At 39.5% G+C, this 13,733-nt stretch overlaps 1 protein-coding gene across 2 annotated transcripts; it reads right to left on the bottom strand.

Moving 5' to 3' along the window:
* Nucleotides 1-287: 287 nt before the first annotated feature.
* Nucleotides 288-13,387, bottom strand: LOC139609203 (choline O-acetyltransferase-like). 2 transcript variants are annotated; one of them, XM_071463489.1, is made up of 15 exons: nucleotides 13,213-13,387; nucleotides 12,517-12,632; nucleotides 11,590-11,781; nucleotides 10,731-10,849; nucleotides 8,945-8,998; nucleotides 8,616-8,796; nucleotides 6,760-6,937; nucleotides 6,460-6,629; nucleotides 6,283-6,383; nucleotides 6,071-6,199; nucleotides 5,857-5,979; nucleotides 5,614-5,755; nucleotides 5,285-5,347; nucleotides 4,224-4,361; nucleotides 288-2,518 (listed from the first exon to the last, which is right to left on the bottom strand). In XM_071463489.1, exons 2-15 carry the CDS (start codon nucleotides 12,559-12,561, stop codon nucleotides 2,252-2,254), a joined length of 1,902 nt encoding a protein of 633 aa, XP_071319590.1. In that variant the 5' UTR covers nucleotides 12,562-12,632; nucleotides 13,213-13,387; the 3' UTR covers nucleotides 288-2,251. The 2 variants fall into 2 exon arrangements, with proteins under 2 accessions (XP_071319590.1, XP_071319589.1); XM_071463488.1 differs by having other exon boundaries at nucleotides 13,208-13,387.
* Nucleotides 13,388-13,733: the final 346 nt, after the last annotated feature.

A 13,733-nucleotide genomic window follows, 5' to 3' on the forward strand; every position in this document is an offset into this window, starting at 1 on the left:
CAACAAAAAAGCTGTAAAAGGTTTTATCGAAAATATTTAAGTCAGCTGAGCAACATCTCATAAGTAAATCGTCCTACAACATCTGAATGTTGCTTCAAAAGTAGTTGTTGTCGCTATGTATTTCAAGTGTGGACAACTAGGTTACTGGTGTAATCATAGGATTCAATGTACAAAGTCAATTGGCAGCAGATAACTTGGGTTGTTTCTAGCATTACTAGAGCATCTCATATATTAAGGAAAAGCTGGACAAAGTTTCAATTTCAAGAAAACACTGACAATACTAGATATGATAGTTTGGGGTTCATTTTATTTCTGGAATTGATCAGGTTTAGCTCCATGGCAGTTTTCATTCCATCTTAAAGTGGCAATGTCTTCCATCAGCAAAATATCATCGTAACCTAAAAAAATAAATGTTCACTGAACATTCATTGAACATTAAATGACTCAATAAAACACTATATTCTCCTTGTCAATGATGTGTTGCACATTAGTTGCCATTCACAAAATTGTGGCTATGGATGAGTGCAACATTAATTTATCTGCCCACATTATTGATACGCTGTGGTACAATAGATACAACAGCCTGATTTACTCACTCATAAGTTACTTTTTATGAACAAGACAAAGGGAAAATCCACCGAGTAACACATGACAAATATTACATTCTTTTACATATACCAGTCAGAATAGACAGCAAACACCAAGTAGATTAAATTAACATCAGAGGTAAAACATTAAACATTTATAGAATATTACATCTGTCAGGAATTATGGAAAACAGTTTGCATCACTTTATTTTAAGGCATTTTTGTTACTCATGTGTACACTGGAATAATATTTTGCTATCATTATTTAAGCTCTTCATGTGGACCTACAAAAATACTGTTAGTATATAAGAATAAACATGCAAGTGTGTCTTTTCTTGACATTAACCATCGACATGGTTCACATTCACTTTGGCTGATGATACACAGATACACAACAAACATACAGTAAATGTGATCTGGACACGGGACAACAAATATCCTCACATTTTTAAGACCCACAATATACATTTGCAGATGAATCTATGTCACAGTACACTTTGAATGGACATCTTTCACCAAAACGGCATGCATGATGTCGATTGCCATAATTCATTCTAATGTTACTTCCAGTGTTTTTTAATATCAAAAATAGCAGCTATAGTTAAACCTAATTTCATTTTACACAAGTTCCATGCATCTATTTGACAGATTTGCTAAATTGCACATATACCCTCACTGCACTTGCTATTTTGTTATTGCACAAAGTACCAACAGTACAACAATACATCACTACTCTCATCTCATTCTACCTCTAAGTGCTAATAAAAAGCACTTATATACACATAAACACAGTGGTTTGCCTCGCCTAGTCACCACTGGACTGTATCTTGCTTATAAAGTAGCATTTGGTCATTATACCTTTTGACTATTGCTATAATATTGAACACATACATACAGTACAACTAGATGACTTCAAATGTGCCACTGAAACCATACCACACACATTTTCCCTCGAAAGTTTACAGTTATTCATTCATGTCTTTACATAAATATTTTAAAGTGCCTCTTCAGACAGATTTCACATATGCACAACCTCTTTGGCAACCTTATGGTGTCAGTAGAATAAAACACTTTACATACCAGAGTCAAAATAACTTTAGCACATTGAAACACTTATAATACCATAATGGCAGACACAAAGTGAAACAGGTTGGCAGTATCACATTTACAGGATGTCATGATTGTTAAAAGTCACTTAAATATACTACAGGTGTTTGGTTTTTTTTTGTTTGTTTTTTTTTACACAATCCTGTCATGTCTAATACATTACTACTCTATGTGTGTGAGATATATATTGGGTCACCCAGTTTATTCACTCTCTGGTGAAGGAGCTTCCCCTCACATCAGTGCTACAAAGCAGGCATGGCTTCAGTTTCCTAAAGGCAGCAGACCAGTTAATCTCAGTCTACTGATTCAAGCAGAAATCATTCTGTCTACACAGATCCAAAAGAAAACTTGTTTTCCACTTTTTGTTCACATTTTTTAAAATATTTACATACTATATATATGAACTTTTAAGGCTTTGCACTTTGTTGTGAAGGAAACACTATTGCACAGACAACAAAGACACATGACGGCATCTCGACTACTGAGTCTAAAGTTGAAATCTAAAGTCTAGGAGTGCTGAGAGGAGCAGCTGAGTGGGCGTGCTCTCTCAGTATGGCTTACTTCCCTGATTTATGAGGGTGGCTGGCTCCCTGGCTGCTATCAGCCAGTTTGGTAGCCGCAGCGCTGCTTCTATTGCACAGGTCCCTGATTTCAAGCAGGCCCTCATTCAAGGCTTTGACGAAAACGGCCGAGCTCGTCTCTGTGTTCTCCCAGAAACTAGACACACAGAAGATGATGTGGTCTGACTGCGGGTTGTAACAGGCGCCATAGCCATTGGGTACCACCGGGCCATAGCAACAGAACATTTCCACTGTGGTTGGAACCTGGAGACAGAAGGACACAGCCTGGGTTACAACAGTTTAGATAGACAAGAGACAGAGTAATCAAATAAGGGCTGTTACTAATGAGCATTTGATCCATAAGCTGCAGAAATTAGGGAAAAATGCTCATTACAAGTTTCCAGAGCCCATTGGGACCTCTTCAAATAGCTTACATAGTCCAGTCAGCAGTCTGAAACTCTAATATATTTCATTTATAATTATATAAAACAGGCAAAACAACAAATCATCACATTTGACAAGCTGGAATAAGTAAATGGTTGTTTTTGCTTGATAAATGACCCAAATCAATTATTCAAATATTTATTAAAATAGTTGGTAGTTGGTTTTCTGTTAACTGATTAATTAACTAAGCTCTAAATGAGGGAGTTTTATCACTCTGGCGTCAGTTTACACCCCACCACAGCCAGCAATGACTGCTGTGACCCTGCATATGTAGTAGGTAGAGGTAGTTTTTCCTTTGACATCTTTATTGCTTATTGCTTGGGAAACTCTGTGATATCTTGTTTCCCTTGTTTTCCACAGATGAGTTTTTGTCAGTAGTGTGTCACTTCTAGCAAAGGGCTCGCTGACAGAGAATATTATGATGACAAAGCGTCACTGCACACGGCGTGGGTTGAATGACTGTTGAAGTTCATTAACTGGTGACAGAGTGTTTCAAAAGGCGCATTCATTTTGCTCAGAATTTCATGATTACTAATGATTACGCATTAACAATCTGAATTTGACAAGTTACTCCTGAGTATAAACAACAGATGCTCTTTCTTTTGTTACCAGAAAAGGAAAAGCATGCCAAGGCTGAAGTCATCCCATAGTCATTTAATTTACGTGTACCAGCACCACTCAGTCAGTCAAATAACAATGCAACCGTGAGCTTCTGTGAATGTGTAGTTTGTGGAGTGTATGTATTTAATGTAGTTGAGTAGTTATAGATTATTATTAAATTATATTTATTTTTAGAGTGGAGTTCAAGCACCAGCAGCTGAGCTACAGCTAAATACAGAAATGGTGAGAAGTGAATAAACCCAATGCTGAGGGCAGCCGATGACTGGCAGGGACTCCAATTAAAAAGACTGTAACAGCAACAGATTTCTCAGTGAGGATCCCAAATCAAACTACAAAATCAAAATATTTAAATTTGTCTTTTGTAAAGAGTTGTTCGGCTGTTTGCAGTCTCAGTCACTGTTCAAATGTCTACGGCAGACCTCCCTCTCTTGTACATGTACATAGTTTTGGCAAGTGGCAGTCCAGTTTTCATTCTGGAAAGGGGCAGTTAGAATAGTTTAAAAGTGAGCTCCACCTTTTTGTAATTTACAGCCGGCTAGTGAAGAAGAAGAGGAAAGTTCCTAAGCTCTGAGAACTGTGTCTCTTTTCACAGCATAATCAGTCTCATGTAGGTATCTTAGTAAGCACATCTGCATATCTATCTCTGTTGTGGTGACTGACAGTTTTGTCATCACTGTACTTCCGCCCGGAAGAGGAGGTAGTTAGAATGAATGATATGTAAAGCAGAAAAATATTATCAGCACCATTTCCGCTGTATGTGAAATTTGATGTGTCAAAGTTCCTGGGAGGTATGTGTACATATACCGTACATCCTCTCCATTGTCAAGCATAAGCATGGCATTTAAAGCAATCATTTCAAGCAAGAAAATGTTATATGTTAGAATATAATGCCATTTCGTGTTACCTGACTGGTAGAGAGGATGAACTGGTTATTGGCCAGATATGTCTCATCACAGAAGATCTCTGGCTTCTCCATGTTGAGCTCCTTTGAGATCCTCAGGAGCCCAAGCAGATGATTGTCTATTGCCATTCCTGTAATAGCCTGAAAGACAGGTTTTTTTGCTTAGTGCTAACGAAATCTTTTAAATTAGAGCCCCAATATGAGCAGGGGTGGGCTTCACAGGCCCAGTCCACACTACCCTTCCCACTATAATGGTTACATCATAGTAGTTTTCAGATGTTCAGTGAACAACCTGAGTTGCAGTCGGACCACAGGCCTTGTGAACTGTGATAATTGAGATAGAAAGGGTGCTACACACCAATTTTGGTCTGTGGATTAAAAAATTGTGAACTATAGCTCCTTGCTTCAAGTGACACCTCACCTAAAATTTGTCACAGTGGCAATCTCGAAATTTTCCATTTTAGTCAATGTCTCTTACAAAATGAGGTACCACAATGGTTTTATGAACTGGGTGTCTTGTTTGACTCACAACCAAAATCAAAAAAAACATGAGTCACTAACCCAATACCAGTGATGTGTGTTCAGTTACCCAGGATTTCTGCCAGAACTCTGGGTAGAGCTCAGTACATAACATCTATAAAACCACAAACCCTCATTTTTATATCTCAGTTTTTGCACTGATTGAAGAAATTAGACATTACATGCTAATTAGTGAGCTTTAAAGGTGCTGGTAAGCAGCTGTTTTTTGTTTACCTTTAGATGGAGGCAGGCTAGCTAATTTCCCCCGCTATAGTTTTTGTGCTAAGCTAAGCTAACTGTCTCCTTGTCGTAGCTTCATATTTAGAGGACGGATGTGGTATTGAGCTTTCCATTTACCTCTTGGCAAGAAAGCCAGCAAGTGCATTTCCCAGTGTCGGACTACTCCTTTAAAGTCTCCAGGGAGTGAGTGATACATTTTGGATGGAGCATCATTATAAGATCATGTTTTTAGTTTTTAAACTAAACAAGTAATTTCAATTTTGGCTGTGACATTAATATATTGAAAACTGGTTTAAAATACTTACTGCAATTGTGTAATTTGTCTGGGCATTAATTGCATCCCTTAATCGTTTCATTTTTTCTGAGTCCTGTAAGAGAAGTAAATACTTATTAGAGAAAAAAGTAAAAACAGAGCATTTCTCACATTGTTCAAAAAGAGAGCCGTACATCTAGTAAATTCATTTTTCACAGATCCATTATCTGGAGATCTGCAGGGAGATCATCTGTCTGAACGGAGAGATTGGGTTTGGCATGCGGAGGTGGCCTGTTGCGCCTGTTTCATTTAAGCAGGCGTGATGAACAGTGATATGGGAGTTGCTCATTAATTGGAGTCAAAGTGAGAAAAATGACTCACGGTGAAAGTGACCCTCTCGTCTGTCATGGACATCACGAAGGCCAGGGCCTCAGGGGTGGCAGAGCGAATGTTATCTACCCGACCTTCTTGGAAACGCCGGATAGATGCACTCTCGTAAGTGGACACGAGTCTTCCATTGCATCTGAATACATGACAGACATGATCATGGCAATATTCACATATTTGAAAGGGCCAAGAAATCTTTCATAAAATTGAAACATAGACTTAATGAATGTTCTTTACTTGTAAAATGCAAGTTGTAAGGCGACTTGTATAAACGCATCTGGACTCATCTTCTGCTTTTTGATGAATTCTTTTCCATAAGCTTTGAACTTGAAAACATCCATGTCAAGATTATTCACCAGCCTAAAGGAGAGAGCACAATATGAGACCTTATGTCTCTACAAAGCCCAATATTTTGTGAATGTTGGCCAGCGTTTGTTTGTGTGGGCCTTGCCTCTGGAGTCTGTCTCCAGATGCTGTCAGGAGACCCTGGATGTGCGGGTTAAGTTTCCAAAGCAATCTTCTTGGAGGGGGGAGCTCTCTGATGCTGGATGCCCTTGCCATCTTGGAGGGACTCCCAATTCTGTTTAGAACAACTCGTCATCCTCAGCAGGATTCATTGAGATAAAAGGATTCAGTGTATCTTGCTGCCATGAGTTCACTTACATATATTTCATCAAGTACTCAGAGCACTGCACCAGAACTATTCCCTCGAATGGTGAATGCTCGCACACGACTCCACATATCCCATCCATTCCTACAACAAACTGTGAGAATCTGGATTAACAAATGGAACAAACCCTTTATTCATGGAGGACTGACGCACCTTTAACATGGTCCTACCTGCATTGACTTGTCATACCAGCGGTTTGCACCATTCCTCTCACGGCCGCCACCATGCAACATCAGCAGGGCCCTGTTGGTATCGTTGGGCATCAGGCCGCTGGCTTCATCCAGACATACCAAACACAGACAGCTCTCAATCAGGGCCAGAGAGTCCCTGTTGGTTTGATCTGGATGGAAGAAGGAAGAAGATAAAGTATGTTCTGGGTTATCCATCTAGAAGTGGTTCATGGTTGATCAAGACTTCTGAGAGAGATCATAAACGTGACAAAAAAATTAGAGACATGTTTGAGCTGAGACCTTTTGTGAGTGCATCTCTGGCCTGGGCCCATTCTGTTCTTCCATCGGATGTCAGGATACCAACAGGAGGGAGTCTTTCTTTAGCGTTTTCAGCCATTTTCATGATCTTCTCCAGTTGTGATAAGATCTCTGTCTCGTTGAGCTGCTTGCTGTTTGCGACGACATCCAACACGAAAAACTAGTGAGAAAAATAAATTACAGAAATCACATGTTTCTTAACTACTCTATTATGCACTGTATCACCTGAAAGACATAAGCATTGCTACTTCCACATACAATATTTTTGTAGCTGAGATAAATGGGATATTAGTAGCGATGGCAGGGACTAAAAATGGCCAACTGCTCCTGAAAGTATGGCTCCTATCAGTTAAAGATGCTACTCAAGGAAGCTCTCAGACAAGTGGCAGATTCACTCAACAGTAATTAAGTTAACTGCCTGTATCTCCATAGGGACAGGCCCTTAAGTGCTGCAGATTGATAGTTCCCAGAACCATGGTGAGGGAGCCCACTGTGCCTTCAGTTCAGTGCTAATTTAAAGTTTATGTGAGAAACACACAAAATGCAGATTTTGCAGATATTACCAGTTAACTAAAATCTTTATCCACGTACTGTCGCATGGCGTTAAGCTTCAACCATGTTATACATTTTTAAAAACATCTCTAATAAATAGAAAATCTTGCATCTAAAATACACAGCACAGTTGGGTGAATCTTGTTGGGAGTGTGACAGATGACTGTCTGCACCTGCTGCTGTATTAAAGCTTCACTGTGACCCAGAAATTAAGATGAGATACATACATGACCCATTCCATGTTTTCTATATGCTACTTCCTGATCAGTCAGGCCCCAGAGATCAATGTAATTGTCAGTGGTTGCATTCTGAGCTATTTGTGTATCTTGATATGGAAATAATTCTGACCGGTTTGAATATTCAAATATATGCTTTCACATCTGGAGACAACAACAAGAGAGTTACCTCTGGCAGTTTCATAAAGGCACTGTGTTTGTCAGAATGAAAAAGGTGCAGCCATACTCAGGCCTGGCTCTCCTATCCCTTTAAAAATGTAAATTACAGATGAGTCAAATGATTAGCCACTAACAATTGGAATAGAAGTCATAGTCTGCCCTGTATACTGAGATAACTGGGTAGAAAATTCACTTGTAGAGGTTGATGTACAATCTTAAGCAGTTTATGCTAAGGGTCTATAAAGTGGTGCGGAGATGTGGCAAGTAACAGCTGGTAGCTCAGGGAAATGTGTTATAAATTTTCTGTCCAGTATTTTGTGTCATGCAGTTGGTTTTGCTAACTATATTACATCAGTTTATTTTGTGATAAATTGCTTATTTGTTTAATATAGGTAAGCTTATCCTCTTTTGAGTCCTTTGAGCATTTTATAAATTTAACTTCCTAAAATGTTCCAACTTCCTGTTACTTGAAATCAGGACTGCTGCAGCTTAACATGGTGGAGGATTTAGACTTTTTCAGTTGTATACGAATGATCGTGTTCCTATGATGTCTGTAGTAAATCATATTCAAATATGGCACTGCTGACAGAACAGATAATAAGGTCTTTTGTAGTCAGTTTAGATGTTCAGAGATTTCCTGTGCTTCACAATCTGATGAAGGAATAGTTTATCTGCACTAGAGGCCAGTATTGCTGCATGAAGTGAAATATTTTCCATGTAGATGGTGATAAGAAACTAGCTTGTGTCTTATGTGATGTACTGACTGCTGTAAAACAATTCTTCTTTCAGCATCTGTTGATAAACTGAACATCATATTAAAATATCCCTGACATATTTTCTTGCAAATGGACCTGCCACTGTCTTCAGTTAGAAGTGAGTGCAGCGTCTGACCTGGTTCTTGCACGCCACAATAATGTGCTCCGGCGCTGAGGAGGCTGCGTTCATCTGGACCTTCAGTGTGTCTGTCTTTATCCCTGGGTAGCGGTAGGAGGTGAAGAGGCGGTAGTACTGCTCCATGCACAGAGGGGTTCCAGCTAACTGGCCTCGAGCGAAATCCACCGGTAGTGCTCGTCTGAGAGATATTATCACAGACATCAGATCACCTCTGAGGACTCTGACTTCACTCTCATCACTACACATTTTATTTTCACTTTCAATTGACTGACTTTAGTTGTGTAGAAGGTGACGTAGATGAGATGTAGGACTCTGAGGATACTTACTGTTCAATGAGTCCCTTATACTCCAAAACACCTTTGATGATTTGAGCTGCAAATCTAAAAAGGATGAAAGGGACGAAAATTAAAGCATGGCACAGAGTTCGCTGTAAAACACTGAACATATACAGCGGACTGGCCGGTGATTATAATTAGATGTACTCTCATCTCTCAAAGGACTCAGTAATCACATTATGGTAAATTACTAGGATACAGTGAGCAAGCTGTGTGTGTTTATCTGTGTTTGTGAGAGAGAGGCTGTCTGTATGTGTGAGTGGGCAGTGTGGGCAAATAGGGAAAACACAGAGCCCTGTCAGGTCCTGTGTTGTATGTCATTTGTCTTGTTGTTATTACGTTCAAAGCTAGATCAATAGAAAGGAGGCGGCCGCAGTGCACCACACCCCGAAATGAGGCCTGACTAACAGTCTCTGCGGAGAGCTTGGCCCTGTCACTCCCAATCTAATAAGTGGCCGTGTCAGTGGATTACCAGCTGCTTTTGGTGCTCTGGAAATATTCAGTTTGTGCAGCACGAGCTGACAAAAGCTAATGTTGAGTTATAGGGCTGGACAGACTGGTGTAATGTTTTGTTGACCATGACTCATTTAATAATGGGCAGAGATTTGGTCAAGAGATGATGCCAGTGATTTTTTCCATGTCTGTCTGTCATTTAGATCTTAATCTGAGACTGCGTCTGCTTGGAAGAACATAAAACCTGTCAGCGGCTGCAGAGCTGAACGATATGTATATTTTCTGTCGTTGTTGATGGTGTGCAGCATCCAGTCTTGTAAACCTTTGGTATCTGGTGTCTGTTTTCACTTTCTTCACAGTTCACAGTGTCTTAAAGAACCAAGAGGGCACACACTGAATTAAACAACCAACTTCCAAACTTCTAAAAACATTATTGACCATCAGATAGCCTCAAGAAATCTGACTTTTTTGGTGCAACATGGTGCATTTATGTACCTTCATTTAAATTAAAGATTTCCTACAGTTCCCAAAATTGCTTGAAATCTGTCAGAAAATGTGCCTTAACCATTCAGCATGCCGGTTTTAAATGCAGATGCCCACGAAGTAACATCTTACAGTAGAGAAAAAGGGTCTCCTGCAGAGCTGAAACAATCAGGCGATCGACCGAAAATGCAGCGTTGCAACTATTTTGATAATCAATTCATCATTTAAATACATTTTCAAGCAAACATTTGAAAGGTTCCACCTTGTAGACATCTACTTGGACTCTGGGAAAATGTGTTTTTTGACATTTTTTTGGACAAATTAATCGATTATCAAAAATTGTTGTGAGATTGATAAATCATTTTAATAAATGATTTTATATTTTATGTCATTTTATTCTTCGTCTATTGTGGCAGCTTCCACAGGAGGAAGATCTGTCTTTCCTTGTTGACTGAACATTCAGTAGAGAAAGAAACCCTTTCACTTTGATCAAGTCACTTAATCCAAAACCTTATCTGTTGTCAAACACGATTAGATAAGAAAATCTAGATGTCCTGTTACAGGTGCATTTTTTTTTTGTAGTCTTACATACATGCTTACGATATAGTAGCTGTTTTTTTTTAATGAAATTATTTATTATAAGATTTTCCTTTTAATTGCTCCTGTCATTAACCTACACGTGATTCTGTTGTAGGTTCTGTCTGAATCTTCTCTGAACCACTGTCATCAGTGTCTCTGTGGCGTCAAAAGCTAACGAAGGAGGGGGGTAAAGTTTATAAAACTCACAACATGCAAATATTATATTGTCTGACCAAAGCACAGGCAAAAGTCCAGCACATACCTGAGGGCATCTTTCTGATCTCTGAACGTCTGCTTAGGAAACACCATGACAGGACTGGAGTTGACCGGCAGGGCCAACCTGTTGTTCAAGTACATGTCCTCCAGCCAGTAGTCATAGACCTAAATAAAAACACAGGGATGCTTTTTGAGAAATGTTGCTTTGCTAAACGTTTTAGACTCAAGTTATTACTTTCAGAACTGAGAACTGCAGGCAATGGAGTAAAAAAAACTATTACAGTGTGTCACTGCCAGATGAAAAGGAGAGTGGGAGAGAGCGTCAGAGTGAGAGTGGGAGCATGATAGATTTCACTGAGCTGGATGAGCTGTGGACTGAGCGATCACCCAGACACAGGAGGAGACACTGAAGCAACAAAGGACCAGCAGAGGCTCCGATAAATCTTCTTCACCTGGTGTTTTACTATTTTCAATACTTTTACGAATGGGTTAGATATTATTATAGGGATTTTATCATATTGGAGACAAAATCTGAGACAATTTTTATTTTAATTTTCTAATCAAATGGAGCAAATGCAGAGTTGGATACCTTATTATTACAGAAAAACACAATCATAGCTGATGCAGATTACAAATACTGTATTGTAAAAAGTCAAATTCAATATCTTGGATCCTTTGAGTCATCCTCTGAGTTTTTCAAATGAGCATTTGATAAAGCAGAAAAAGGTACAAAATAGAAACATACAACTACTCTTAGAGACTTTATAAAACCAAAAATCATTATTGATAGGGGGGAGAAAGTCAAGTAGGATTTGTTCTCTTTTCTGCCTTGTGCAGTTCATGCACCTATAGCAAAGAGCAGCAGTGTTTTTTTTTTTTATTATCTCGTAGATCTGAGAATTTACCCAGTTGGTTGTCTTGTCCCTCCTCTCTAAAAGCTTCTTCTGGAGAACCTCTCCGACACCTCCAGGAGCCCCAAACTTCTCCACGACGGCTTTTGTTTTCTTAAACTGCTCCTCTTTCACCAGGTGCTGGACACACTTCAAGTACGTGTCAAGGGTTTGTTTCAGTGGGGGCACAGGGACCTTTGGCAACACCTGATGTCACAAAAACAACAGATTGGTATAAATACTCATTAAGATTAATGAAAGGACAGCAGCTGCTGAGCAAATGTATCATCTTTTTTTGAAGAGGTAATTCCCTTACATCTTTTCTTTACACTTTCATTGTTATCAGAACCAGAGTTAATAATTCATTGTAAATGCTTCAAGGGCTGTTTGAGAATAAATCCCACAGCCTCATGGGACTTGAAAACACTCTTGTTTTTTTAAGGATGTAAGATGCAAATTGATTATAGTTTCTGTCTTATGGTTGATCATTTGCATACTAGATACTGTTGTTAAACCAAGATGTTCATGTTGACCAGTACATTGGTATTATAAGTAAGTTGTACCTCTGGGCTCCTGGAAATGGGGACTACGTAAAAAAAAAATTCAAACTTCTGAAAAGACACAAAATGTTGCCCAGAAAAAACAAACAAACAAACAAACAAAAAAGCTCTTTGCATAAATGTTTTATATCAGTGTTTGGGATAAGTTTTTACACCCCTGGGGGGTGAAAAGCCTGCTCTACAATTTTCGCCCCTAGCGGCCAATTAAGCAAAGTGAAGCTGGCGCTGTCCCTGGTGCTGAAATCCAGCACCGTTAGTTGGCAAACAGCATCGTGGACAGCGACGGGGCTCAGTTTGAAAACTTTACATAATGTGGAAGATATGGAATGAATGCTGATGTAAGGAGAAACAATTTCACTATAGAAACAATGTGTTTTCATACTTGGCTGTCTCGGTCTCTGGCCGTCTCTTTCTCCAGCACCGGCATCTTTGCATTCCAGTCCACTCAAGGGAAAATAATGTGGAAACCCTCTGGAGGTGGTTTGAGTTCAGCCTTCCCTGCACGAAGCACGTTGAGACATTTGATGAAGGGAACAAGAAAGTAAAACAAAATGCATTAAATAAAACTAGGTCTACTGAGATATGGAGCTACATAGTGCTGTCTGAAAGGGAGCCAGCAGGCTCCAGTCCTTCATCATTTTGCAGCCCAATGCAATTTGCTGTTTGTCCTTAAATTCCAGCTGCGCCTCATGGCTCGCCGCTGCAAAGCATCTTAACAACTCAATTAATCTCTATCTCAGAAAGCGTCAATTTCCTGCAGAAAATAACATTTTAGCCAATAAAAGGAGATTTCTCCTTGCATTTTCACTTTAAAAAAAAAATGTGAATAAAGAAAGTATTTCTTTAAACTTAAAATATATGTGAAATTGTAATTCTGTATTACTGGAAGTTGGTTTGGCTGAAAACAAGTACAATTATTCACGATTAGAAAACTTCGTTGTCAGAGCAAAGTGGAAGAAAGTGAAGAGTTTTAAGACGAATAATATTCTTCATACAGTGAATAGTAAGTTCTTAATAAACACAAAATCTCATTTATTGTTATGTGAAAGAGAGAGAGAGAGAAAAAAAGTTACCTTACTTGATCGGTGTGCTACCCAAGAGGTCAGAGAAGTGTGTGCACGTTCACATCGCCTCCCACGTCCGCGCCGTGAAATCCCATATTAGAGTAAAGCTCCGTGTCGGCGCTGGACTGTTTCCCGGTCCCCACGCTTCGACATAAGGCTGTGGTTCCACATTAAAGCGCACCGCGGAAAAGATGCTGAAGGTGTTTGCGTCTACCTACCCCCTTGAGGCACGAAACTCCTCCCATCGACATCTATTCGAGGAACATATTATCTGACAGCTTGCCCCCCCCCCCCCCCCCCCCCCTCACCCCCCCCCCCCCTCCCCAATCCTTTCCCACATCCGATAATGATTTTTAATATTATATATATATATATATATATATATATATATAAAAAGAGTGAGAGTCGGTTTTTGGTTTGTCATTCATGGTCCTGTGTTGGCCGTGCGGGTCCACGGAGAGGACAGTTACTGTGAAGATGTATAGGCTGCAGTGCAGGATGCGCTTGTTGGCAGCTGAACCCTGTGATTCTTAAA

The sequence above is a fragment of the Trachinotus anak genome, unplaced genomic scaffold (assembly GCF_046630095.1).
Source record: "Trachinotus anak isolate AG129_WGS33_773 ecotype Australia unplaced genomic scaffold, CSIRO_AGI_Tana_v1 ptg000025l, whole genome shotgun sequence".
Taxonomy (NCBI): Eukaryota; Metazoa; Chordata; class Actinopteri; order Carangiformes; family Carangidae; genus Trachinotus; species Trachinotus anak.